This window comes from Aotus nancymaae, unplaced genomic scaffold, assembly GCF_030222135.1.
Source record: "Aotus nancymaae isolate 86718 unplaced genomic scaffold, 86718_ANA_hifiasm-v0.15.2.pri h1tg000059l, whole genome shotgun sequence".
Lineage (NCBI taxonomy): Eukaryota > Metazoa > Chordata > Mammalia > Primates > Aotidae > Aotus > Aotus nancymaae.
In genome coordinates, this window is record NW_026988473.1 from 40,509,701 (window position 1) to 40,535,382 (window position 25,682).

At 44.8% G+C, this 25,682-nt stretch overlaps 1 protein-coding gene across 3 annotated transcripts in view; it reads right to left on the reverse strand.

Annotated features, from left to right (window-relative positions):
• NAV2 (neuron navigator 2) overlaps positions 1 to 25,682 on the reverse strand; it is a 769,613-nt gene that overhangs the window by 169,943 nt on the left and 573,988 nt on the right. For all 3 annotated transcript variants that reach the window (XM_012456498.2, XM_012456497.2, XM_012456495.2), the window contains 4 exons: positions 22,679 to 23,780; positions 17,607 to 17,719; positions 12,847 to 12,955; positions 10,609 to 10,998 (listed from right to left, as the gene is read on the reverse strand). In XM_012456498.2, coding sequence (XP_012311921.2) covers positions 10,609 to 10,998; positions 12,847 to 12,955; positions 17,607 to 17,719; positions 22,679 to 23,780 — 1,714 coding nt within the window. The remainder of the gene's footprint in view (positions 1 to 10,608; positions 10,999 to 12,846; positions 12,956 to 17,606; positions 17,720 to 22,678; positions 23,781 to 25,682) is intronic.

Genomic DNA, 25,682 nt, shown 5'->3' on the forward strand with positions numbered 1-25,682 from the left:
AATGTAAAAAGTGCCTTTAACCTTACTGTGTATCTGTTCCCCTGGTCTTACCCAGCCCTGTGCCTCTGCTCCGTGGACTCTGTAATAGCTTCTCACCTGATCCCACTGCCCCTTGACCTCCATCTTGAATCTGCAACCCACCCAGACACTATCCTTATAATAGCATGCCAATGCCTGTATGTCCTCATGCTATCGGTCTGCCTGGGCCCTTGTTTATCCTCAAGGTGCTACCACTGCTTCTGGTATTGACAGTGGTAGACAATATGGTAGTGATCCCTGCCGAGTGTTTGCCAGGCTCTGGGTTGGGAGTGCACACCATGGTCTCACTGAAACCTCACATCAAACCTATGAGGTGGGCACCGTGAAATTAAATAGGTTTGCTCAAGAATACATGGCTAAGAGTGCTGGAACCAGCCCCGGACTACAGGGCGAACTCCACAGCCCACACTTTTCCCACAGACCCCAACTTATAGTAAAGGTCTTTGTGTCCCAACACAAGCTATCACTTCCGCTCTGGCCTCCTTCGCTCGCCACTCCTATGCTGACCTACATAGTGCCCTGATCTTCCCTTCACAGCGTTACGATCTTGGCGACCTGGCCTTATCTATTCCCCTTGGCATCAGTGCTTTCAGCATAGTCTCTGGCATATAACAAGCTCAATAAACATTTTTTACATGGGATTTTACTGCCTTCTGCCTCGAGCCTTCCTTTGGTAGGCCCAAGGAAAGGTTTCCAGTTTCCAAGGCCATGAAAGCCTGTGCTTTGGCAAGCTATGGGAGGAGGAGGACATCTGTAAGGGTAGGAGGGCAGGCAGGGAGCAGCCCCTTCGGAGACCTCTTAAGAAGGGCCTGAGACTGACTTCTCCCAAAGCACCCTTTTGTTCCCTTCTTTTTCCTTCCCATAGGATGCAGTGGTGGGAGGGAGGCAGGAAGGGAGTCAAGCCTCAAAGCTAGATAGGAAATTCCCAAGAAATCGAGGCCCAACCCTGATTTCTTGAGAAGACAAGACGCCCTTTTTTTTTATTCCTCTCTCTTCGCTATAAATTACTAAGCCAGCATTTGCCATTAGGCATCTGTGGCAGTCTGGGCTGCCTACATCAAAGCTAGACCACACTCATTTCTCGATGGGGCTGTTCTCCAGTAAATCTCTTTTTAATCCAGGTCTCAGCTTGCTAAGTCTGTTGTCACCAGCAGTGGACAGAGTGGGCATGGGAGTGCTGGGGAATTTCTCCTCCTCTGGTGGGCTGGCAGCTCACTTGTTCTTTCTCCTCTGATGCCTACACGATGCTGATAAGGGCTAATGTGTTTCCCACACTCAGTACATCAAGTGGATCCACCGTGGATGGAGAAGAGGTGTTCAGTTAATGCTGCCCCAGCCATCAGGGACGACTGATATTGGTAGCCAGAGCCATCCATCCACCAAACCATGCACGGCAGAGGACATCACAACCATGCAGGGAAAGCTGTCACGTGTTCTGCAGCACTTGGGGAAATTAACTGTGCCCTCTGCATGACTCTGTGCTTGTTTACTCTACCTAGAGAGCTGCTTAGGAAAACAGGGGCCATTGTACTTGCCTGGGATACTTAACACCAAGAAAAATATCAGACAGGGAAAAGTATTTATGATTTCTACGAATTCATACACTATTTTTTTTTTTTTCTGAGATGGAGTCTCGCTCTTTCGCCCAGGCTGGAGTGCAGTGGCCCAATCTTGGCTCACTGCAACGTCCGCCTCTGGGCTCAAGTGATTCTCCTGTTTCAGTCTCCCGAGTAGCTGGGACTACAGGTGACCACTACCACGCCTGGCTAACGTTTTTGTATTTTTAGTAGAGCCGAGGTTTCACTATGTTGGTCAGGCTGGTCTTGAACTCCTGACCTCAGGTGATCCACCTGCCTCAGCCTCCCAAAGTGCTGGAATTACAGGCGGGAGCCACTGCACCCGGAGGAATTCATACACTATTAAGAGCTGTCAGCAAGTAGACACTGAGGGAAGCAGAGGGGCACAGAAAGACCCCTAGACTGAATCTGGCCCAGCCCCATCACCAACCTATTGGGCTGGTCTGGGCCGGTACCTTCATCTCGGAGCCTCATTGCATCTTTTAAGTCTGTCTGTGTTAAGAGAAGGGTGGTGCATTAGGGGCAAGTGACATGCTGTGACATAATGAGAAATGTGTATTTGTCTCTGCTCCTAGTTCCTGGCACAGTGCTCCTAAGTCTCTGGAAATTCCTGATAGGGGTGAGAGGAGCATCTTTTGTTATTCATAGCAAACCCCTTTCGGACATACCTGGGCTCATGCTATGGAGGTGACTCTTGGAGGATAGGAGCGGGTTGTGAAACAAACCAACCATGTAATTAGAGCATTGGAACTTTCAGCCCTGCCCTCTGATCTCCAAGACAGTCAGGCGGGTTGGAGATGGACTTAATTGCTAATAGCCAATGATTTAACTAGTCATGCCTACATAATAGAGTCTCCATAAAAACATTCAACTATGGGGCTCAGAGAGCATCCAGGCTGGTGGACACACGGGGGTGCTGAGATAGTGGCATTCATGGAGAGGGCATGGAAGCTCTGTACTGCCCCCACAACTTGCCCTATGCACCTCTTCATCTGGCTGTTTATTTGTATCCTTTACCATATGCTTTATTACATACCAGCCACAGTAAATAAAAGTGTTTCCCTGAGTTCTATGAGCCATTCTAGCAAATTACTGAATGTGAGGGAGGTCATGGGAACTCCTGATTTGCAGCCAAGTTGGACAGAAGTGAGGGGTAACCTTGAGACCTAGGATTTATGATTGGCATCTGGGGGGAGAGAGAGAGAGAGAGAGAGAGAGAGAAAGGGGGGGGTGGAGGGGAGAGTGAGTGACTGTGTGTGTGTGTGTGTGTGTGTGTGTGTGTGTGTGTGTGTGTGTCAGGGGTGTGGCAATCTTGTGGAACTGAGCCCTTAACCTGTAGGGTCTAGGCTAACTCTAGGTAGATGGTGTCCAAATTGAATTACAGGACACTAAGCTGGTGTAGGAGAATTGGTTGGTGTGGGGAAAGCAACCCACGCATCTGGTGTCCGAGTGTTGTGAAGATTGGCTCCAAGCCCTACAGATGGGTCTGTCCACACAGCTGAGTCTTTAACTTTCCTTGACAGCTCAGTCTTCTTAATCCCACTGAGAACAGCTCACTAGCCGGCTGGCAACCTGAACTTCTCAAGCCTTCCAAGAGTGCCGAAAGCCAAGATCATATCAGTGGGATTGGCCTAGAGAAACAAGAAACTATCCTTTCCAAATCTCAGAGATGCCTGCCTCACCCTGCAGGAACCTGGCTTGAATCAGTGCCTTTTAGGATAGCCTCTCTTAAATTCATTTATTTTGGCTCCAGGGTGCATTAGGCTGTAAGGAGTACTCTGGCTTTATCTCCTATCACTCTGCCAGGAACAACAGCCTATCAAGGCCACTCCAGGTCTGGTCTGGGGAGATTCACCAGATAAGAAAGAGCCTTTCATGCTATTAATCTACCCCCTTTGACTCAGGGTGCTGCCTGTTATGTTCTATGCTGACTTGGTGAGAACCACTTCACACATTTGTCCCATAATGTCAGTGAAGGAAGGAAGAGATGAACAGGGGCACGCCTGTCATTCAGCAGTCCACACGGCAAACGGCCCCTAGTTCTCTCTTTATCTTGTACTGTCATGTCAAGCTCACAGGGGCAGAGGCAGTCCAAAATGACAGGGCCCAGAAGAAGGAAGCCAGATGGCTGGGTCCCCAACCTCAGTGGGGCTACAATAACAGGCACAAATTCATTTAGAGGAATATGATTGGTCTTGCTATTTTAAAGGTTAGTTGTAGCATTCATTTGACAAGTTTTTTCTTCTTTTCTTTTTTCTTCTTTTTTTCTTTTGAGACAAGGTCTTGCTCTGTCACCCCAGTTGGAGTACAATGGTGCAATCACAGCTCACTGCAGCCTCAACCTTCTGACTCAAGTGACTCCGCCACCTCAGCTGGGACCACAGGAACATGCCACCATGAACAGCTTTTAAATTTTTTGTAGTGACAGGTCTCACTATGCTGCATAGGCTGCTCTTGAACTCCTGGGCTCAAATGATCCTCCCATCTCAGCCTCCCATAGTGCTGGGATTGCAGATGTGAGCCACTGTGCCCAGCCAACAAATATTTAATGACTATTTACTATGGAACAGGCAGGCACTGTGCCAGCCAATGAAGATACAGGAGCATTCAAGACTGATTTGACCTTAACCTTTAGAACTTGTAACAGGTTTGGGTTTTGTCCCTCCTGTCATACACACACACACGTATACACATGCACGTACGGACACTAATAAACCAATTCTGATGTAGTGCTACCACGGCTATTACAGATACAGCAAGTATCAAGGAAGCATTCAGAGAAGTCACTGCCTCTGCTTGGATGAGAAGACATGAGCTGACAGGCAATAAAGGAAAAGATACAGGGCATTATACATGCAAACGATGCGTGAGAGCACAAATCACTCTCTTAGGAACAAATAATACAAACAAAAATAAAGTATAACAACTATCCATATAGCATCTGCATTGTATATTATAGGTAATCTAGAGATGATTTAAAGTATATAAGAGGTTGTACATAGGTTATATGCAAATACTATGCCATTTTACATGCAAAACTTGAACATCCGCAGATTTTGGTATTTTCTGGGGGTCCTGAAATGAATCCCTCATGGACACTGAGGGATGCCTTTAATTCAGCACGAGTGAGTTCCTCGATTTCTGAAGAATGGAGTCTCCCATCAGGCATCTGTGCCCGTATTTGTTGATGGAGTAATTCCTGCCACTTGGGAGACTGCAGCCCCTAAAAAGCTAGTGTGGAAGACCAAATGCTTAAACCCTGTTTTCTCTCCACACTAGGCTATTGATCAGCCTCATTCTCCAAAGCCAACATCCTTAGCCCTAAATATCACCAGCCAGGAGCTTTAAACCAACACAACGACTCACAGTGAAAAGCAATTGAGACCACAGCATCACGTCCTCTATCAGCCACTAGATGGACACCACAGGCTAAGCTGGCTTTCTCCAAGTGCTCTGTAAATAGAACCACTGAGCTTCATAGTGTGTGGTAGCAAGTTATATAAGCATAAGGTCCTGTCAGGGTAGGCATCAAGAATAGACCATTCTCAAAATATTAAATACCTGGTATGTCCCAGTCTCTGGGGTTAGAAAAATAATGAGCGCCGTCTGCCTGCTAGGAACTCCAAGTTTAGTGGAGAAAGACACACACACACACACAGACACACTCACACACGCACGCACATGCGCACAACATTTCTTGTACATCTCAGATTCTTGCCTGGTCTTTTCAAGTTCCATCTCAAGTATTCAAAGGTTAAGAACTTGTTCCAGTTCACTTGGCAGAGCCAGGATTAAATCTCAAGTCTGTTTGCCTTTTAAGACCATACTCCTTCTTCAATACCATCCAGTGCCTGTCAAATACTTCCCATGCAAAGGGAAAGGCTTACACATAGGGTAGATGTGAACCAAGGCTACCAGAAACACATGAGACAGAGCTTACCCTGACTGGGACATCAGAGGGGAGATGTTTTCTTCAGGATTAGTCAGTCAGATGGGCATGAGGGGAAAGGAATTCCAGGAAGAAAGCAGCATGTCCCAAGAGGCAGGGCTTTGTAAATGCAGGAGCCAGCCTTTGGTGGTGGCAGGTAGCCTAGAGCAGTGGGAAGTCTGGAGTGTGTGAAGGGACATGTGGCCGGGGGTAAGTCAGGGAGGGCAGATGAGGCAAAGGCCATTAAGAGCCTCCACATTCAGTGAAGGCATCCAGATCTGTTCCCACAGGCAATGGGAAGCCATTAAAGTTCTGAAAGGGAGAAACTTCTGATGTTAAATTTAAAGGGTCATTTTGTTTTCCATAAAGGGATATGTATTTATACTTTGGAACATTATACAACTCAGTGCCTCCTTTGAAAAGAAGAAAAAGTCCTTTCAAACATATGGACATGGGATCTGTCCCTTTAATTTTATTCTGTACCATATGGCACTTTGAATTTTTAGAATATGAGTAGAGGATTGACTTCACAGATCAAAACTTAGTAAGAGAAATCTCATCTGTTATTTTAATTTCGTTCCCACTACAGCCAATGCCCAATTTATCAGTCCAATAAAAGGAATGGGTGAGATCAGATAACAACTTGTAAAGCACTTAGACATGCCTAGTATACACCAGGCGCAATATAAGGATTTGATACACACACACACACACACACACACACACACAGAGAGAGAGAGAGAGAGAGAGTCAAAAGGCATTTACCCCTTAATTTCTTAGGTAAATTCCATGGTAATAAAGTAATTTCAGCCCTACCATAGGGAAAATTGAAGGCTACACACAGGTGCGCATGTGCACACCAGTACAGAAAATGAACTAGAGGCATCAAAAAATAGCTGTTACATCAAGCTGAGGTACAGCGTCACACTAAAAACAGAGGTCTTAGGTTTTTGGAAACCAGAATTTACTTCCATATCAGATTTTCTAAATAAACTTGTTATAAACCTTCACAAGAACTTTCCTCAAAGAGCCTCTGTATGGATTGATATATTCCTCATACACCAAGGCTATGTTTCTCTAAGCCAAATAAACATCTGGACAAAAACTTTAATCATTTCATTGTTTCCAAGCGCCTGGATGTTTGAGGATAATAAGACATCTAGACCCTGACTTGGATTTTGGTCTTTATCAGATACAACTGCAAAGAGAAATCTAGCTGAAGCTTCAAAAACCATATTACTTGTAGCACTTTGAAGTTCAGGGAAGTCAAATGACATGTCTAATGTCACAGAGCTGGCAGGAGGTTGGGCAGGGTTTAAGCCCTGGTCTGTCTGATATGATATTCGAGCCTATATTCCTTCCACTACATCAACTGCCTCAACAATGCCTTAGTTAGAAGATTCTGAAGCACAGAATAACTAGCTTTTCAGTATTTCCAACCTTGCCAGTTTATATGAAGAAAATGATACGAGTAGAAAAGACATTAAGTGTCTTGCCCTGAACTCTGCACGTAAACACAAACTGGTAACATTGCCTTAAAGCAGAAATTCACATGCATTTCCAAAGAGTGCAGACATGCTTAACAAGTGTTCTAGAATGCTACAACTAAAGGAGCATTAGGTGCCATCTGGGCTACCTCTCCTAATGCTCACGGTAAATTTCTTTTTTTCTTTTTTTTTTTTTTTACCACTCATTTATATATTTTTATTCGGAAATGTTTATATCAGTAGAAAGAACAATTTTGGAGACACTAAATGTCATCAGTTATTATTAGTTTATTATAAAAGAGAGATATGGAAATTATTTACACAATGAAAGATTTCAGAACTTCAGTGGAATGGGCAGCTTCACGTTGATGCCATTTCAGTAGTGACTTATTTCAGTTTACGTACTTTCCAAGAATGTCACCATCTCTAAATAGGAAATAATCCTTGTCATCTAGAACTACTTTGGTGCCTCCATATCTGGGAGAAGAACTTTATCTCCAACTTTCACGCTAACTGGTTGAATTTCTCCACCCTTTCCTTTAGAACCCGATCCAACAGCGACTACTGTTGCTTACAATACTTTTCCTTGAGATTTTGCTGGAGGCATAATGCCTCCTTTGGTTACAGTTTCAGCAGCACTCCTTTCAACCAATGCTCGGTCAAAGAGCGGGAGAAACTTTCCAAACGCCTGTCCTGCCATGACTCCCTCCGCCTCAGACTCGTACTCTGCTCTGGCGCACCGCAGCAAGGAGAGACCGCTGAGGGTAAATTTCTACATTAAAAGGAACAGAAAGAAAACCAGACCAAAGTTCTCCAGTTTCAGTAATTGGGTGCTTTGCTTACATTTCTGAACTTTTTATCTACACTTGCTCTAAGTGCTATAGCACATGTTAAAACGTAAGCTTGGCAAAGCTGGAAATGAAATGTAAACATTGGTGCTTTTAAGCAAAGGTAAAGGCTCTGGTTTGGATGGTTAAAGAAACCAGGAGTTTCTCACTTGGCTATCACTAAGCTTCAGGTTGGAGTGTTTCAATGTCTCCACCTTGTGGACATAATCAACACTACATCAAAATAAATTCACTGGCGATCTTTGTAGAATTAAAAGACTGGTTTGACAAATAAAATAAACTCTTTATTATAGGGCACAAAAACCTCAAAACAAGCCAGATTTTTTTTGCTGGTATGTGAAAATTGGAATTGATAATGATAAATCTGAGTCCATGCTAGATACCAAAAGTCTTCTAAACAATAATACAAAGATTAAATTACGGGCAATTCAGTTGTAGTAATAGGTGTATGCTATCGTTTTTCATGTTTAGGGAAAGTTGACCAGATCATTTAATTTCTCAGTCCATTAACCGCCCCAGCCACTCCAGGTAGCCGAAATGTGTTGTATTGTAAGGTGTTGGGGCTCAAAAACACTACAAAGTAAAGGCTCCAGAAGCAAAAGTTTTTCTCTGACCTTCTCCTGCTCTCTGGTCTCTCAATCCTATTTCCCCTGAGGTCAGCTACAGAAACTAGAATCCCTCTGTCCCCAGGTGGGCCATAGAAATCAGAACCCTTTTTTCCCAAGGCCAGCCGTAAAACCTACAAATTACTCTAATTTTCCCTCTTCCTTTCTGTGTGAAGCTGGCCATAAATAAATTATCTGGCCCACCTTGTTTGATTGTAGAAACTCCGGTACAGAGAGGGCTCTGCCCCACACCCAGGAGGCAGGAATGCTGCTCAGAAGGGCCAAGAAGAACCTAGACAGACAGGCCTTGCTGCGTTTCCCCACTCCATCTATTAGCATTAGATTTTTGCCCAGTCATATTTCTACACAGCTGCCCATACTTTGTAGAACTGAAGCACAAAATTGGACGATTTCCCCTATATCTTTGGGTATTCATTCTGAAGGCTCCTGTGCGTATACATTAAGTAAATTTATATGTTCTTTCTCCAATAAATCTGCCTTTTGTGAGTTTTCAGTGAAGCTTCAGAGGGTGAAAGGGAAATTGTCCCTTTACCCCTACAAAAGGTTTGACGGCTCCTGTTTCCAAAGATTTCACTACCCAAGATAGTTCTAAAAGTGACAGGCTGAAAACCAAAGCACCTCCAGGCCTCTGTTTTTAATTAAATAAAAGAACACTTCTAGTCACAGAGGTAGAACTGAGGAAAATTAAAATAATTTTGAAATAAACTCTAGTAGTTATACTATTTCAATACAGCAATAAAATGTTGGCAAGATGAAACACGACTCCCCTTAAGGGAACTCAGCTCTGGAGCCACTAGTCCTGGGCTCTGCCCCTAATAGCTGCGAGCCCTTGGGCAAGTAATTTAACCTTCCTGGACTTCACTTTGCTCATCTATAAAATAGGGATTATGATATCACCTACCTCAAAGCACTGCTGTGGAGATAGAACAAGAGAGTATAAAGCACCTAGCACTGCATTTGGCATATAGGAGAGTTTAGCTATTATGTAAATTATAAAAATACTGACTCACCCATCGGGTTCTTGATCATTAGTTTCACAGAAATGAGTGGCACAATTATTATTTCTGCTTTTCCTTATCTGTAACTTTAATAGCTAGAACATTCAAGGTGGAAAAGATCTTGGAGAACTTCTGGGCAAAAGTCACATTAACAGATGAAGGAAGAAGTCTCAGGCAAGTGAAATAACTCACTGCACCCTAAGTCTGCACAGCGATCTGAGAGGGGCACACAAACAAGATGCCAGCCAGGCCTCGTGCCGTAGCCACGGCAGGCTCCATCTGAAAGGTCCCTCAGACATCATCTCATCACTCCACTTCACTTCACAGGTGAGCACTTAGAGGAACAGGGAGGCTGGGTTTGTTCACTCATTCGCTGATTCACATGTTCATTGATTTCGCAATATTTATGAGCTCCTATTAGACACAACACACTGGGGATTCTGCGGTAGAGCAAGGCAAGTCCTGGCTTTATAGTGCTTACTGCTGCAAGTCAGAGGGTCCAGGAGGCAATAAAGGATCAACACATAATCAGGCTCATTTCAAATGGTGATATGCTTCCAAAGCAGCCTGCTAGAGTCGGAGATGCTTAGGGCAGGAGGCAGGACACACACCTACTTCTAATTGCACGGTCAAGGAGGTGTCAGCTGAGCAGCAAGAAGGACCTACCATGCAAAACTCTGGGAAGCAGAATCCAGGCTGAGAAACACAGAGCGCAAGGCCGTGAGGCAGGAAAGAGCTTGACAAGACTGAGGATTGGAAGGGACAGCTGCAGTGGGGAAACAGGTAGGAGAGAGGAAGATGAGATCTAAGAGGCAGGTACAGGCCCAGGGAGGCCGTCTAACCTGCAAGGATTCCGTCCTCAGTGCAAGGTTTGGTTTAAGGGACAGACGTGACATGGTTTGTTCTCAAGTGTCACTTTGGTGCTTGTGAGTTACTGGCCAAGCCTGGACTACCCAGGCCTTCAGACTCACAGCCCAGCAGCGTTTCCCTTCATGACACACAGCCTTTGATATGGACAGCAGAAACTCAGGCGGGCAGTTGATCTCCTCTATTAGACTCAAATAGAACCCTGCAAAAGAGCAGCCAGGCGGCCCCAGGTACTTACCCGCTTGTAATGTCATCGGTCCGGATGTTCTTGCTCAGAACGTCCCCATCGCTCATGTAGCCAGGGGCGTCCATGCTGATGCCTTCCAGGTCCATCTCATCTCCTGCCTTATCTGAGACGTCCACGTGGCAGATGCTGCTGCCCCGGGAGGCCAGCTGCCTTCTCAGAGGGGCGGAGTACATGTAGCGACCTGACTCAGTGTTGATGAACCGGCTGGCGTTGGCTCGAGGGGGGTACCCATTGCCCATCGAGGGGGCATCTCCTGCTTGGAGCCGAGGGCTGGACTGGCCCAGTCTCCAGGACAGAGGTGTGGGCCTTGCTGTCAAGCTGAGTATGCTACGGCCACTCATCTCTGTGGTGACATTGGTGTCAAATGTGGTTTCCAATGTGCTAGAAACATAAAACCAACCTGATTAGACTCAAAGGTATCTCGTATTCTTCACAGTTTATATGTTCTTTAATTACTTAGAATTATGAAATAATCCTCATATACAAAACAGGATAAAACAACCGGCCCCCATGTACCACCTGGTGTGTTTCCTCTGTTCAAAATGAAACAGGAAAGCTGCACACCTACATAACATTCTGAAAAGCCTAGCGGAGACTTTCCCTGCTAAAACATGGTACAAGAAACGAATTACTCTAATTAAATGACCTCAACTATTAGAATTTTCTTTCCGATTCAGGAAAGAAAATACCAGAAAATGCTGAACTGATTAGGATGGGGCACGAAGGTTGCTGCTTGCCCATTCATTCTAGGATGTCACATGACAGCCCCCTTTTGCTAAGGGTGGGATTCTCTACCCACCAGGAGTTCCTAATACCACATTTTACATCCTCAGCTCCCTCCCAACTGAGCAGTGGAGACAGCCTTAATTTTCTAACCCTCTGAGGTTCATTTCCACCAGACTTTTGCTTTTCTCATATTTCATCCAAAAATCCTGGAAAGATTGGTAAATGCCTGGGCTTGAGTTCCCTCTTCAATCAAGTTACATGGACCAGAATCTGCCAAGAGATTGAGCTCATTCTTGATGCCCAAGGATGAACTCAGCCTCCTGGCAGAATCTGTCTTCCCCTGTCTCCACAGCACTGCAGGTTCTTGCAGCCCGGTCAAGACTATCATCTGCACTTCTACAGGAAAACTGGAATTTCCTCACTGAGCAGAGTGAGTGAGATTCTTCCCTGCAGAAGAAACCGCTGAAATCTAATTAGCATCCCACCATGAAACTGCTATGCCAACACTGAGTCAGTGTCAGTGACAATGGTGGAAAGACGGATGTTTCACACCTAACGCTATGAGTCACAAGATCCAATATCTGACTCCCCGTCATTCAGATACCTAAAGGTTTAAGAGGGTACCACCTCCAAACCCCCGAGTTTACTCTCCTCTGAAAGAGCCAACTTGGTCCCTTAAGCTGTTTTTGTTTTCCTCTGATCTTAGAAAGACCCCTTGTTTTGGGCCTTGGTCCTACTGGAGATGGAACCCACAGTGGTTAACCACAATCTGCCAAAACTGCTGACAGTGGGGCGGCCCTGTGGGTTCCTTGCCATAGTCACGTATCGGAGAAACTGAAATTGGAGAAGGAAAGGAGACTCCCAGGGAGCTCAGTAGGGACAACGAGGACTTTCCTTGATTTCCACAAACTATAAAACCTCCTCCTGCCCAAAAAGGACAGCCCAGGGTTGCATCCTCTTCAACTTCTTGTTCAACAATGAAAGCACCTGACAGATGTTTCCAGTGTCATCCTAGATTTCATCCAACTAGATCAGAGTTTAAACACGATCATTAGTTTTTATAAATATCTCCTTATGTGTTTTATGCATGTGCATGACTAACAATATTACAGAGGGCTGCATAGTCAGAAGACTGGGTAAGAATTCAAGTTACTCAATTTATCACACAGGCCAAATATAGTTCACCTGCTCGTTTCAACAGCACCAGATAGCTTTAGAAAATGCAAGTAAAGTGAAATTTAAATAGAGCTGGTCTACAGTGTCCTCTGCTGAATGGATTTAGCAACCTTCTGCTTTTGGGAAAAATCTGTCTATACTAATTTTTGTTTCCTATAACCCTCTTCTGCATGTTTTATGGCATTCTTTGTGAATTCCGGCACATTTGGAAAGCAAGACTATTGATCCATTATATCCAAATCACTTTGCTAGTGGTATGAACAGACACAGAAGTACTGAAACTTAAGATACCAGCTAGTTCAGTAAAGTAATCCACGCTGTAGATACCTGTGTGTAACCTGAGTTCCCCTTAAACTGGACATAGTTTCCTCCAAATTCTGCCGCAGATCAGCGATGTTCTTCACTGTCCGCAGCCGCCGAGCCTCAGGATCTTCCCCTGGAAAGAGGAGGGTTAAGACTAGTTAAATTCTCTGGCTGACCGTGAGCTTCCTAAGAGCAGCATCCGTGTCTGCGACCATAACCATGTTCCAGGCTCAGCACGTGGCTCGCCATGGGTGCTTAATAAGGATTTGAGAATGAATGAATGATTGAATGGATGCCCAAAGGAAGTGTGAAGTCCAAGGAGATTCTTCTTTCGGCTGCCTCCTTAAAGGTGAAGTGTAGCGTGTGGGAAAAGCCAAGTGCCTAGTCTGAGATGTAAACACATTTCCCCAGTGTCTCCAACAGAGACATGCTCAGGTTAGGTGTGACCAGGGAGTCATTTTCTGCCCCCCGACCCAAAAAAGAGTGAGGAATTTTGTTTTCTATCAGTGATATATGCAGCTATCTTAGGCCCTACTTTTCAAGCATAGCTTGCAGTAGCTAGAAGATCTGCACTTATTAATCACAATTTTTTTTTTTTTTTTTTTTGAGATGGAGTCTTACTCTGTCGTCCAGGCTGGAGCACAGTGGTACGATCTCAGCTCACTGCAACCTCTACCTCCTGGGTTCAGAGAATTCTCCTGCCTCAGCCTCCAGAGTAGCTGGGATTATAGGCGCCTGCCACCACACCTGGCTAATTTTTTTGTTTTTTGTACAAATGGGGTTTTACCATGTTGTGCAGGTGGTCTCAAACTCCTGACCTCAGGTGATCTGCCCATCTCAGCCTCCCAAAATGGTAGGATTACAGGTGTGAGCCACTGCACCTGGCCTAATTCCATTTCTTTTAGCCATACAAAAAGGAGAAGGGCAATAACTACAATAATGATTAACAGAATTAACAGGGCACTAGACAGCTAAGAAATGTCATAGAATTAGCTTTTCTGCTGAGATAGATAACAACTTTCTCAGGTTGTTCTTGGCATGGTAGTACCTGGAGGCTGGGATGGATATGCCCATGATTTCATAGAGGAGATTTACTTGAAAATGCAAGTGCTTTCCGTCCCCACTTCCCCCTTTTAACCCAAAGAAATTTGGAAGGCATTTTTCTCTTATCTGAAAAGTGGTCAAACTTGCATTTCCCACCCAATGCTTTAAAATACATATATATGTATGTGTTTTTAAACAAAAGCAAAGATGAATATCTATTATACCTTCTCTTAATGATCTTGGAGGAATGTAATTGCATCTACCTTCTGGACCATCAGTAAAATCTTTTACTGACAGTTTGGTCACATTTTATGTATATAAGGCCACTAAAAAAAATACTGATTCTTAGGTTAGCTCTATAACCTTCATTGATTATGAAGCTAAGTCTAGGCACAGGTTTGCAAATTACCTCAACCGATTACAACACACAAAATATAATAACTATATTTGCTTATCCATCATGCTATTAATGACCTATTTGCTGGTCTTAACCCTCCATTAGAAATTCAACTATTTTATTTTATTTTATTTTATAGAGCAGGCTCTTGCTGTGTTGCTCAGGCTGGAGTGCAGTGCTATGATCATAACTCAATGCAGCCTCAAACTCCTGGGCTCAACCGATCCTCCCACCTTGGCCTCCCGTGTAGCTAGGGCTACAGGCATGTACCGCCATGCCTGGCTAATTTGTTTTCTTTGTAGAGATGGGGTCTTGCTATGTTGCCCAGGCTAGTCTCAAACTCCTGGTCCCAAATGATCCTCTCACCTTGGCCTTCCAAAGTGCTAAGATTACAGGTATAGCCACTGCATCCAGACAGAAAGTCAAAGATCTTTGAGATAGGGATTGTGTCTTGCCTTTCCTTTTGGTAACCCCCACACAATTTATAGATGCCTAAGAAATATTTATTACCCAATACACGTTTGATCAGTGTGGGGCTGTAGGAAAAGCATGGACTTCGCATTTCCACAGATAAATATTTGAAATGTGGCAGTGCTGCTTATTAGCCACCTGACCCTGGACAAGTCACTTATTCTCTCTGGATCTCATTTGTAAAATGGACATAAAACCCCTCTGCTAGAAGGGTTAGTGAGAGAGTCGGATGACATGGCACATAGCACAAAATGAGTGCTCGGTAACTACGAGTGCCCTGTTTTCCTCTTGTGCGTACTGCTGAGAAATATTTGCCCCCTTCCAGGGCTCTACACTACATCAGATCCCAAGGGTAATGCAGAAACACAAAACAATGGCCCACTGACATGCTTAGGTGAGCACATTCTGAACTGCCAATTATGCCTCCTTGGATGATGGCCTGAATGTATGATTTGCTAACTCATAGCCTGAACACAATAAAAACACAATTGAGCTCCAGTGGAAACAGCAGGGCACATTCAGCTCATAGATATGGAGAGGTCTTAAAAATTTAGTGTCTACCTGTAGTGATCTGGACTTTGCCAAGGGCAGCTCTACCTCAAGCTACTAGCCATGATTGGGAGAGCATCACATGGTGAGCAAATATGACTGGGTTTGGAGGATATCAAGGTGTTACAAAGGGGCCGTGAAAAACATCCACGATTTTTACTTGGAAGTAAAGAAGCCTTAAGGGATGTGTTACTACATGGAAAAGAATAAAAACTGTCTGGGGCTTCAGAAGGCTGAATTATATTTGGTGACTGGAAATATAATAAAGAACTCCATTAACTGTTGAAGCCATCAACAACAACAAAATAAAGGGCTGCCTTATGAAGGAACAACATTTTATCCAAGAGAGATTTGAGCAGAGGCTGAAAGACGAGTCATCAGTAAGCTAAAGAAGGAATTCATGAGCTGGATGATAAGCAGGTGTGTGTCGTTCCTTCAAATTCTATCATCCAAGATGCATTTCTCAACAATAATGCTCTGCACATGACCACACACTGTAGGAAAATTTACCCATTTGCATAAGCAAGGGGAAGAACTAAGCGATTGATCAAATAGTTAAATAAGTGTCCATTTCTAATTAGTCCTACCATTCACTGTCATTTCAAAGGACTCGGTGTGGGTAAGTTAAATTCAGCCTCATGCTATTTATTATTCAGTGTCTCCATAAAAAAATTCAACATAGTCACACATGTGATTTCTACTGCTTGAATATAAAGATGTGTCACCCTGATAAAGAATTTTCATTAGTGACCAATCCCATTTGATTTTATACCAAAGAGTGCGTAGTCAAACACTACTGGCTGCACGGGTCTGTTCCCCAAGGCTGATTGACAGCATCTCAGGCTTTCCGAGCTCTTAAGGCCTGGTACAGTGGAGAAATGGAGATAAAAAGAGAAATTAGGGGAAGATCACATACTCCAGTCTGTCACTCTGAAATCTAGGTAATATTTGGAATATTCTCTGGCTGCTGCTTTTGCTTTTCAAATGTGGATTTTGCTGAGACTCAACGTTTGACAGAAATCCACACCACTCCACGGGCCACACATCTGAACCATGCTGGGATCTGAAGCTCTGGCCTTGCTCTTTTGATGTCCACACAACAGAACACAATCTGGAATGTGCGTGGAGACCCAAGAAGCCATCTGAACTCCACACTTTTCTCATTGCTGGTCCTTTTCTTGTGCTACCCATGTACTCATATGCAAGGGAGCTACGAACACTGAAGAGAAGGAAACAAAATCAATCCCAAATGTGGGGACCGGATCATTCTAAGATGGATTGCTTACAAATGGCTTGAAGAATCTCTGCACCATCACTGTGCGCAGCCAGTGGAACTAGAAGGAAATAGATCACCCAGATCCTCTGAAATTAATCCTTAGGGCTAATGGCAAGATGGGTAAGTTTCAATCATTGGGCTGCAGACAAATTCCACAGCTGTAATGTGGCTATTAAAATGGTGTAGTCAGGGCTATGTAGTTTAATAAATTAAACATGGATTCAGTTTTTAACCCAACTCTGGAAGTGGTAAGATATGAGAAGAATGACATAGCCACTAATAAATCCATGGTTTACACTCGCTTCCATGACTAGAAGTTGCTGGAGCTGGGAACACAGAGTTGGGGAATGGGGAAAAGAGAGAAGATGGCAGCTTGGAATCTGCTATAGGAAGAATTCTAATTCAGGGGTGACTTTTCTTCTTTAAATTAAAAATGTGACAGTAAAACATCAATAAATAAATGCTTGTGGAATCAACTATACAACAACTGTGGATTTTAGGCTATTATACAGTATCATGTCCCTGTAATTCTCATTGTCTAGGATACATTTAAATAAAATTTAGATTTTTGTTTTTGGTAAAAGAAGCATGTTACAATTTTTCCCCCCAATTCATGTAGTACTGTAAGAACACATTTTAAATCCGTGCTTCCACACAGGATCAAAATCCACTATTTTAGAGTTTTAAATCTTGTTGAAAAGCAACTTTATCTGAAGAGTCAACAAGAAGATTCAAAGTTAAGTAACAGTGCAGTCCAGAGTCCCTAAATGAATAAAACTGAATATATGTTAAAAATAGAATTTGCACACCGGTATGAGACTTGTTTGCAATTCTGGGGAGGAGGGAAGAAACTGTAAGAGGGAGAGAAAAGGGAAGAAAAAGAATAAGGAAAATAGTAGGAAAAGAAAGAAAGAAAGTTCGTTTAGCTGAACAGTCAATGCAACCATAACGCAATTTTTAATCAAGCTGGGTTCGTGCCATTCCAGCAGGTATTGCATGGGTGGCCTCATCACCAACAGACACGGATTTCTGGGGCTCCATACTCACCAGTGAGTTCTTCCAGAGCAGGCTGTCCAGTCTTGGTGAAGTGGCTGGGCTCCATGCTCACACCTGTTGAGCTTGACTCGGCGGTAATATTCCCTTCGGTGTCTGTCTGAGACCTTCACATACAAACCAAAGCAGACACACTTGTCATGACAGGCGACTACCCCATCTGGACCACTGTGGTCTAACCACAGCCCTCACTATCACCTCCTGCACAAGAAGCTTCAGAACAGAGCAGACCAGCGGACTGAGGCTAAATAATTCATGAGCCGTATGTGAAGCAATGTCCTAAGAACAGAGAAAGTCACTGAACTGTAAAGATAAACTTTTCATTGTCCAAATGGAGGGTCTGCAGTCCCTCACTGGGAAATGCTTCTCTGAATCTCCCTCAGGGTGCTAGGTCTAGCCAGACACATGCTAGAGGGTACTGGGTGGTTTGAATAATTTAACCTATGCCAAAGAACAACTTCTAAGAAACCAGCAACACCAAAAAGTCAAACATAAAGATGACTCTATTAACAGCATCCCCGCCCCAAAATCCTCCTGACATGGCTCTCTCTATAAAGGTGGCCATAAAACCAGTCGGAAGTGGGTGCCAAGCAGGTGTGTTTGCCCTCCAGGTCTCTGATTCAGAGCTTAGCTCTTCTGACATGAAAGGTCTCATTGATCATTATTACAACACTTGACTGAAATCTGTACTTCCCCAAACCCTCTCCATGCCCTTATTTGTCAAGCAAATTGAAGCAATAGCTTCGTGCAGTGTTTTCATGTCACAGCTACCTCTGCTCATTCAGGCATGGCATGCAAATATATAATTACACTCAGATGCATGACCCTGCATATAACATTATTAATGCACTGGCATCCTGAGCTAATTCAACCAATTTCACTATCTGTGAAGGAAACATTTGCCGAGACTGAGAGTGGAAGAGGGGGAATGTGTACTGATAAACCTCAAGTCATCCAACTGTTCTTCCCTCCTTTGTTCTTCCCACGGAGGCCATAATTCTCAACTGTGTTATCTTTACCTTTAAGGATTTCACAATCCCTGTGCTCCTTTTATCCCCAGCCAGGGTCCAAGCCCTCATTGTCTCTGTTGAGGCCTTATGAGCGCTTTGAAACAGGTACCTCACACCTGGAGGTTACAAATGGCAGCCAGGTGTGGAAATCAGCCCGATTTATTCCTACTGGGTCTGCATAATATTTTAAAGTTTTAAAATTAGCTCAATATTTTAAAATTGGGATATTTCACAATAAATATCTGGAATTCTGCCTTCGTCCATAAAAACAACTGGGAAAGACTGAGGGGTTGTTTGTGTAGAGCGCCATCTGCTGGTGCCAAGTGGTGGCTGCATCCTCTAAAGAGGTATAGCTCTCTCTGCCACAGCCACACTCACCCTGAGCCGCCCATCTAGATGACCATTTAAGGGCCAATTAGGCATCTGAATCCGTAATCTCTATTCTATACTCTTCCTAAGTCTGGACTACTCCCCACACAATCCTTCGTTGATTTTTGTAATACCGAAGTGATGACAACCCTGTCTTCAGTGATTTCCATTACCTATGAAATAAGGTCTAAACTCCTTATTGTGGTAGATGGCCAAATTCTTCCTTTATTTCCAGCCCCATATCCTGCCTTTCTGACCCTTTACATACAGCTCTACTATGCTCCACCTACCTGTGCCTTCTCTCCACATGACTTTAACAACTTTATCTTTGTAGTAACTGCAACCTCTCTGCCTAAAGGCTCTTCTCCTCCTTCCTTAGTTGGCTCCTAATCTGTCTTTAAGATGCAGCTTCCATGTCATCTTTGCCTGGGAGCCTTTCCTGACTCCTTGCCAGCTGATCTTCTCACCTCTTTTGTGTTCCTATAGCACTCTCTTTATTCTCCTGTTGGCTAAAATGTGATCTAATAAGTAAATCTGTCCTCAACTAGATTGAGAGCTCTCCAGAGGCAAAGCTTAGTTCAAGTTCATATGCTGCACAGGCAACACAAGAAGGGCATGTTGACTGGATAAATAAGAAGTGTTTAAGTCTCAGAAGATGCTAGGGACTAGAAGGAACATTAGACTTGGAAGTCTAAATATTCAGCTAGCTCCAGGTCTAAGATCTATAACTTGGTAGCCATGCAAATTTGAGTTAAGTCACTTCCCCGCTTTGAATCTCAGCATCCTCATCTGTACAATGGGGATAATAATGGCAACCTCCTCTGGTTCTATAAAAATCAAAGGTGATGTGATGCACAACTCTTAGTAAACTATAAAGTAATAGTTACATATGAATTGATAAATATAATTCATTCTGAGTGATTTTTTAAAAAATGACCCATCTTCCCTTTACTCCTTGGTAACAACTGCAACATGGAGAGGTTTTGGAGGGAGCAATTATAATTTATATATAGTGAACCATAAACTTGAAGGAGAAAATTTTAGAGCAGAAAGGGAGACTATACCATTTTATAGAATCTAATCTAATCCAATCTTCTCACTTTCCAGATGAAGACAATGAAGATAAAGTGATTTAGAGTCAAGACTAGTAGTTCAGAGCCTAGTCTCACTAGTTAGACAGACTTTTTTTGAAACAGAGTCTTGCTCTGTTGCCCAGGCTGGAGTGCAGTGGTGCATTTATGGCTCACTGAAACCTCTGCTTCCCAGGTTCAAGTGATTCTCATGCCTCAGCCTCCCAAATAGTTGGGACTACAGGCATAGTCCACCTTGCCAAGCTAATTTTTGTATTTTTAGTAGAGATAGTGTTTCACCACATTGGTCAGGCTGGTCTTGAACTCCTAACCTCAAGTGATATGCCCGCCTTGACCTCCCAAAATGATGGGATTTCAGGCATAAGCCACCATGCTCAGCCCACATTTGGTTTTAAATGTGAGCTCTTCTAGTCTAGTTCTTGCAGCAAGTTGCTTAATTACCCCTAAGCTGCTAGCTCACGGAGGTGCAGGAAGAATGAAATGAGCTAAGAGGTGGAAAGTCCTTAGCGGAGTCTCTTCCTGCACTCAATCAACAGCTGTTCCTGCAGCCAGTGCCCAAGACCTCAGAGGTCATCAAGGGCTGACAAAGGACAGGCCCAGGTGTCCTGATTCCTATCCTGCTGCTCTTCTTTCCAGCATCACTTCCCAGACTCCACTAAAGATGAAGGCACCTCAAAGGGGCCAGAGAGACGTTACCCAGAGTGGGCAGTAACGTAAAAATGGGGCTAGTCAGATACACATCCTAGAAGTTTTCCTCTTCCTCCTCTTTTTCAGACATTTGCTCTTTATCGTTAAGACTTTTTCTTCTGATAGAAAATCTTGAAATAAAAAAAGGTTATATGTTTTATAATCTTTCAAATGATTATAGCGAACAACCAAAAAGGAATGGGATTGATGATCAAAGGCTGTCATATTTTAATTTTGAAAATGCAAACTGAGAGTCTGTGAATCTTGAATATGTATTACCTCATGACTAATAATGCTATTGGAATTACAGAAATTTCATGTGGAGCTATTCAGTTGCCTTCACACTTCAGAGAACAATTGTATTAAAAGCTGTGCATGTAGACCAGCTGAGTCATTATCTAAGCCCTGGGGCTCTTCTCAGGACTGTTAGCTGAGCTGATGACTTGATTCAATAAAATGAGACCTTCTCCCAATTAAAAAGATCGGTACGACCCTCACTGAAGGGGAATGTGAACAGAAGAAAAGGCAGGAGGGCAATGCCTGACATTCCTTTGCTGGCCCTGTGCTGGCTGGCTTTCCTTTGAAAGCACATAAGCTAGTCCCTCCACCAGCTATTGGCAGGAACTGTAACAGAGCCCACTAGAACACAACTCAGGAGGAAAGAGGGAACATTGAATTATTTGGGGAATCATACAAACATAGCAAGCTGAAGGTATGGGCATGCACCTATGCACCTGAGCAAGCACGTAAATGCATGTCTGCGTCTGTGCCTTTGCATTTTATGTATGACTAGTGTCCATACTTACGTTACTTTTAATGTGTGTCCACACATATGGCTGTATGAGTGTGTGTACAGTTGTGCATCTGTATGCACTTGAGTTACAACTGTAAAATAAGTGTCTAGAATGTGACATTCAATCATTAATCCTCTTTTGTGTGTACAAGTATTAGTTATTCAATTGTGCAGTGTGGCCAAATGCACTGCTCATCTCCAGCACAGAACTGAGTGGGGTAATGTCAGTGAAAGCTCTGGGAATTATAAGAATGTCAAGGGCAGGGGCTGGGGAGCTTCCATCTGCCAGGAGTGGACTCATCCATGTGTGTGAGTGACACAGCCTCTGGAGCCTGCATGCCTCATTCAGTAAGGGGTGTGGTGCAGCCTGAGCAACAAGCGATATTGATGGCTAGAATCACACAGAACAGCAGCACCTGGCTCCACACAGTCTCCCATGGTCCTGAGGATGCGCCATCAAAGAGACAGGGGTTCAGGGGGACAGATAAGGACAGAAGGATCCATCCATCACCACAAATGCCCAGGCTTATCTCCTCAGAACATGAGCTCTTCTGTTCTCCCAGAACCGGCCCCTCCCCTACCATTACTCTTCTCCCCCATGTCCCTCTCCCTTCTGAAAGCCCCAGCAAGCAGCAGGGACTGTGAGGATCTGGATGTTCAAGGCAATTCCTGCTATAAGAAATCTCAGTTATTGAGCCAGATGTTTATTTTTGTGTGTTTCTTTTCAAGGTATGTTGGGATGTGTTAGGACTAATGCCGGAGCCTGTCAGGTGACACAAAACCGTCCCCACCCTCACATTTAGGCCTTCACATTTCTGCTCAGGCAAGCTGCTGCTACAAGGCCTGGGGTCCCCACATGCCTACGCATCCTGGGATCAGCTTACATTTTACTTCCCTTCTTCAGCTTTCTCTGTTCCTCTCCTGACCTGTGCTGTATGAACCGCTCCCTGGAGCCCATTGTGTCTGCCTCTCTTAGGAGCTTATCACATGGTTTCTTAGCTATTGGCTTAAATATTCCTGGAGCACAGCCTAGCTCCTGTCCTCACAGAGCCAGAATCCACTAAAAGGCTCTTTTACCCAATGTCCCAGGCAGCACAGATGGGTGGCAACTCCTACCTGTACAGGAAAGGTGCGACCGTGGCAGTGTTGGGATGGTTGTATTGCTGCTGGGGCTGAGGTAGCTGAACACTGACGGTATTACTTCCTGTGGTCTGGGTGGTCCCGACGGACCCACTGACGGTCTGGCTGCTGATGCTGTGGTTCAGGGTGGTCCCTCCTGGGCCTTTTCCTTCTGAGGATGCCAGGCTAGAAGAGGAACTGGAGTGTCTGCCGTCCAGCTGGGGCTTCTGCTGGGGGAGCCCTGAGCTCGGCTTCCCACTCCGGCTCCGCTCCCCTTCCTTGGAAGGTGCTGGGGCACTTGGGGATTTCCCAGGCATGCTCTTCATTCCTGGTTTTGGTATTCCACTGTGGGAAGGGGCCATGGGCTCCTTCTTGGCACTGTTGAGCTTCCCGCCTTTGGGGATGAAGCTGGCGATCTTGGAGGACTTTTTTGGCATCTCGGGCATGGCTGCTCCACTGGGATCTTCTTTTGGCTCTTCCTTGAGGTCCAGCCTCTCCGTCACAGAGGCTCTCTTGGCAAGGTCCTTGCTTTTCTCCTTATCCTTCTCCCGCTGTTGTTTCTCCTTCTCTTTCTCATTGCCTTTTGGAGAACTCTTCTTGTTGGTCAGTGCCCGGCTAAAAGTCCTCTGGGCAATGCCCTTGAGTGCAATCTTGGGGCTGCTGGAAGCAGGGCCCATGGTGGTGAGCATGCGACTGGCAGCCTCCAGCTCCTCGCTCTCTTCGAAACTGGGCAGAGTCTCCAGCCGCTCACAGCTTGTGTCCCGGGACCCTGGGCCCTCACCTGCCTTTGAGCCCCCTTTACTGTTGAAAAGTTTCAGCTTTTCCAGCATGGACTTCTGATTGTTGGGGGCCGGCTTCATGGCTTCAGGTGTGGGCCTGGGGACCTCAGGCCCAGGAGGCTTGATGGAGAGCATGGATACCGTGGCACTGTGCTTCACGCTGAGGGATTTGCTGCGCCAAGGCTTGGTGGCTGTGCTGGGCTGCGGGATGGCCGAGGAGGTGCTACAATTAGTAGGGGTGGAGCTGCTGCTGCTCTCCAAGGAAGCAGGTGCATTGTCGCTCATTCCGGGGTGGGAGGAGGCTGAGCTTGCCAATGGCTCTGCAGAGACAGAAGAGAGGAGACCTGAATCACACCTTTCAACCTGCACTGAAGACCAGGGAGGGTCAGCCACAGCCACACAACCAATCACTCCCAACCCAAATGCCGTATAGCTCCATTGCCCGCTTTGTGGATGATCTGTGGTTAGGTTTGAATTGCTGGCTTGACTTCCTCCTGCTTTCCATCCTGCACAGTTCACATACCCCTGACCCCATCACTTTTGGTGGCATGTGCCATGCAAACGCATGCTGATCTTAACAGATCTGAACAGATACCCATGGCAATAATATAGCCAGTTCAGGAAAGAGTAGGATATACCTACCGCTTTGAATTATTCATCCCATAGCCCATTTCTCCACTATGGGAAAGAATCAAGAATTATCCAACTTTAAGCAAACGATGTAGCAGAGACATTAAAATACAACATTTACAAAAATAGAAAAGGAGGAGAAACCATGCAGAATCTTTAAAAAAGAATAATTACACACAAAAGTTGTTAAAACCTGTTAAAGCTTGTAAGTTTTTCCTATGCTGGCACTTATAAAAAGTTGCAAATGGCTGGGCACGGTAGCTAACACCTGTAATCTCAGCACTTTGGAAGGCTGAGGTGGCCGATTACCTGAGGTCAGGAGTTCAAGACCAGCCTGGCCAACATGGTGAAACCCAGTCTCTACTAAAAATATAAAAATTAGCTGGGCATGATGGTGTATACTTGTAGTCTCAGCTATTCAGGAGGCTGAGGCAGGGGAAGTGCCTGAACCCGGGAGGCGGAGGGTGCAGTGAGCTGAGATCATGCCACTGCAGTCCAGTCTGGGCAAAAAGAGTGAAACTCTGTCTCGAGGAAAAAAAAAAAAAAAAAAAAGAGTTGAAAACATGATTCAGGTTGGACACTTAAAAACAAAATCAAAAGGTTTTTTTCCTTTTTTTTTTTTTTTTCTGCTTAAGAGTGTAATCTATGCACATGGCTTCACTGTGGGCAAGAAAACACACAGGTTATCTCAAAGTCAAGGCTTCCCCTTGGCGCTCAGCGAGTGTTTCCCTGGCCAGACGCTTTTCTCAGAAAAGCCTCAAAATATTTCCAAACTAGAGTCAGAATTGTTCTAGTGAGGGTAGGCTCCAAACTAAGAGTTCGGCTAGTCACCAAGGCGGCCAATGTCACAGAAATGGAAAGTGCAGCACACTTTTTCTTCAGTCAGTGCTCGGGATGATGCAGCCTATCTCCCAAGCAAGGGCAACTGTTGGAGAGAAAGTGCCAGGCAAGGCACATCTCCACTGGGCCCCGCGCCCGCGCCCACCCACACCCCATGCCCAGTGTGCACGGCAGAGAGGATACACCCCTTCAGCCCCCCAAAACGCACCTCTGCATCTGAAAAGTCACAATGACATGACTTACCTAGCAGCAGCCACTTTCTCCCACAATGAGTCCCTAGGAAAAATCCTCCAGCCGGAGAGGCTGCCCTTCCAATTGTCACAAGTGTTTTCGGTTAAACTGCTCATGTTTCTAATTAACTTTTGTCATCTACAACTACTCCAGTGCCCAGAAGCCTGGCGGGATTAACGGCTGCTGCTTCTGCCTTTTTTTTTTTCTTTAATACCTATGTTCCACTGCCTTCTAGCAACAGAATAAACTGTATATAGAGCGGCTTTTTATGATTTAAAAGTCAACGGCCGCTGAAGCCAAGTGAAGGCAGCCCCCGTGTGGGGCGTGAGCACCGCGCTGTGAGAGCTGCACAGTAGAGGAACTGCCTCCTTTCACTCTCAGCTGCTCGGGGAAGCCACAGCTCCAGGGTGATCCAAAGCAGACCTCCCAATGTTTTAAAACACATATATCTTCCTGACTTACTGGGGATTTGGGTTTGGAGGGAGGGTGCCTCACAATCCTCCCTAACAAAACTCAAGGGG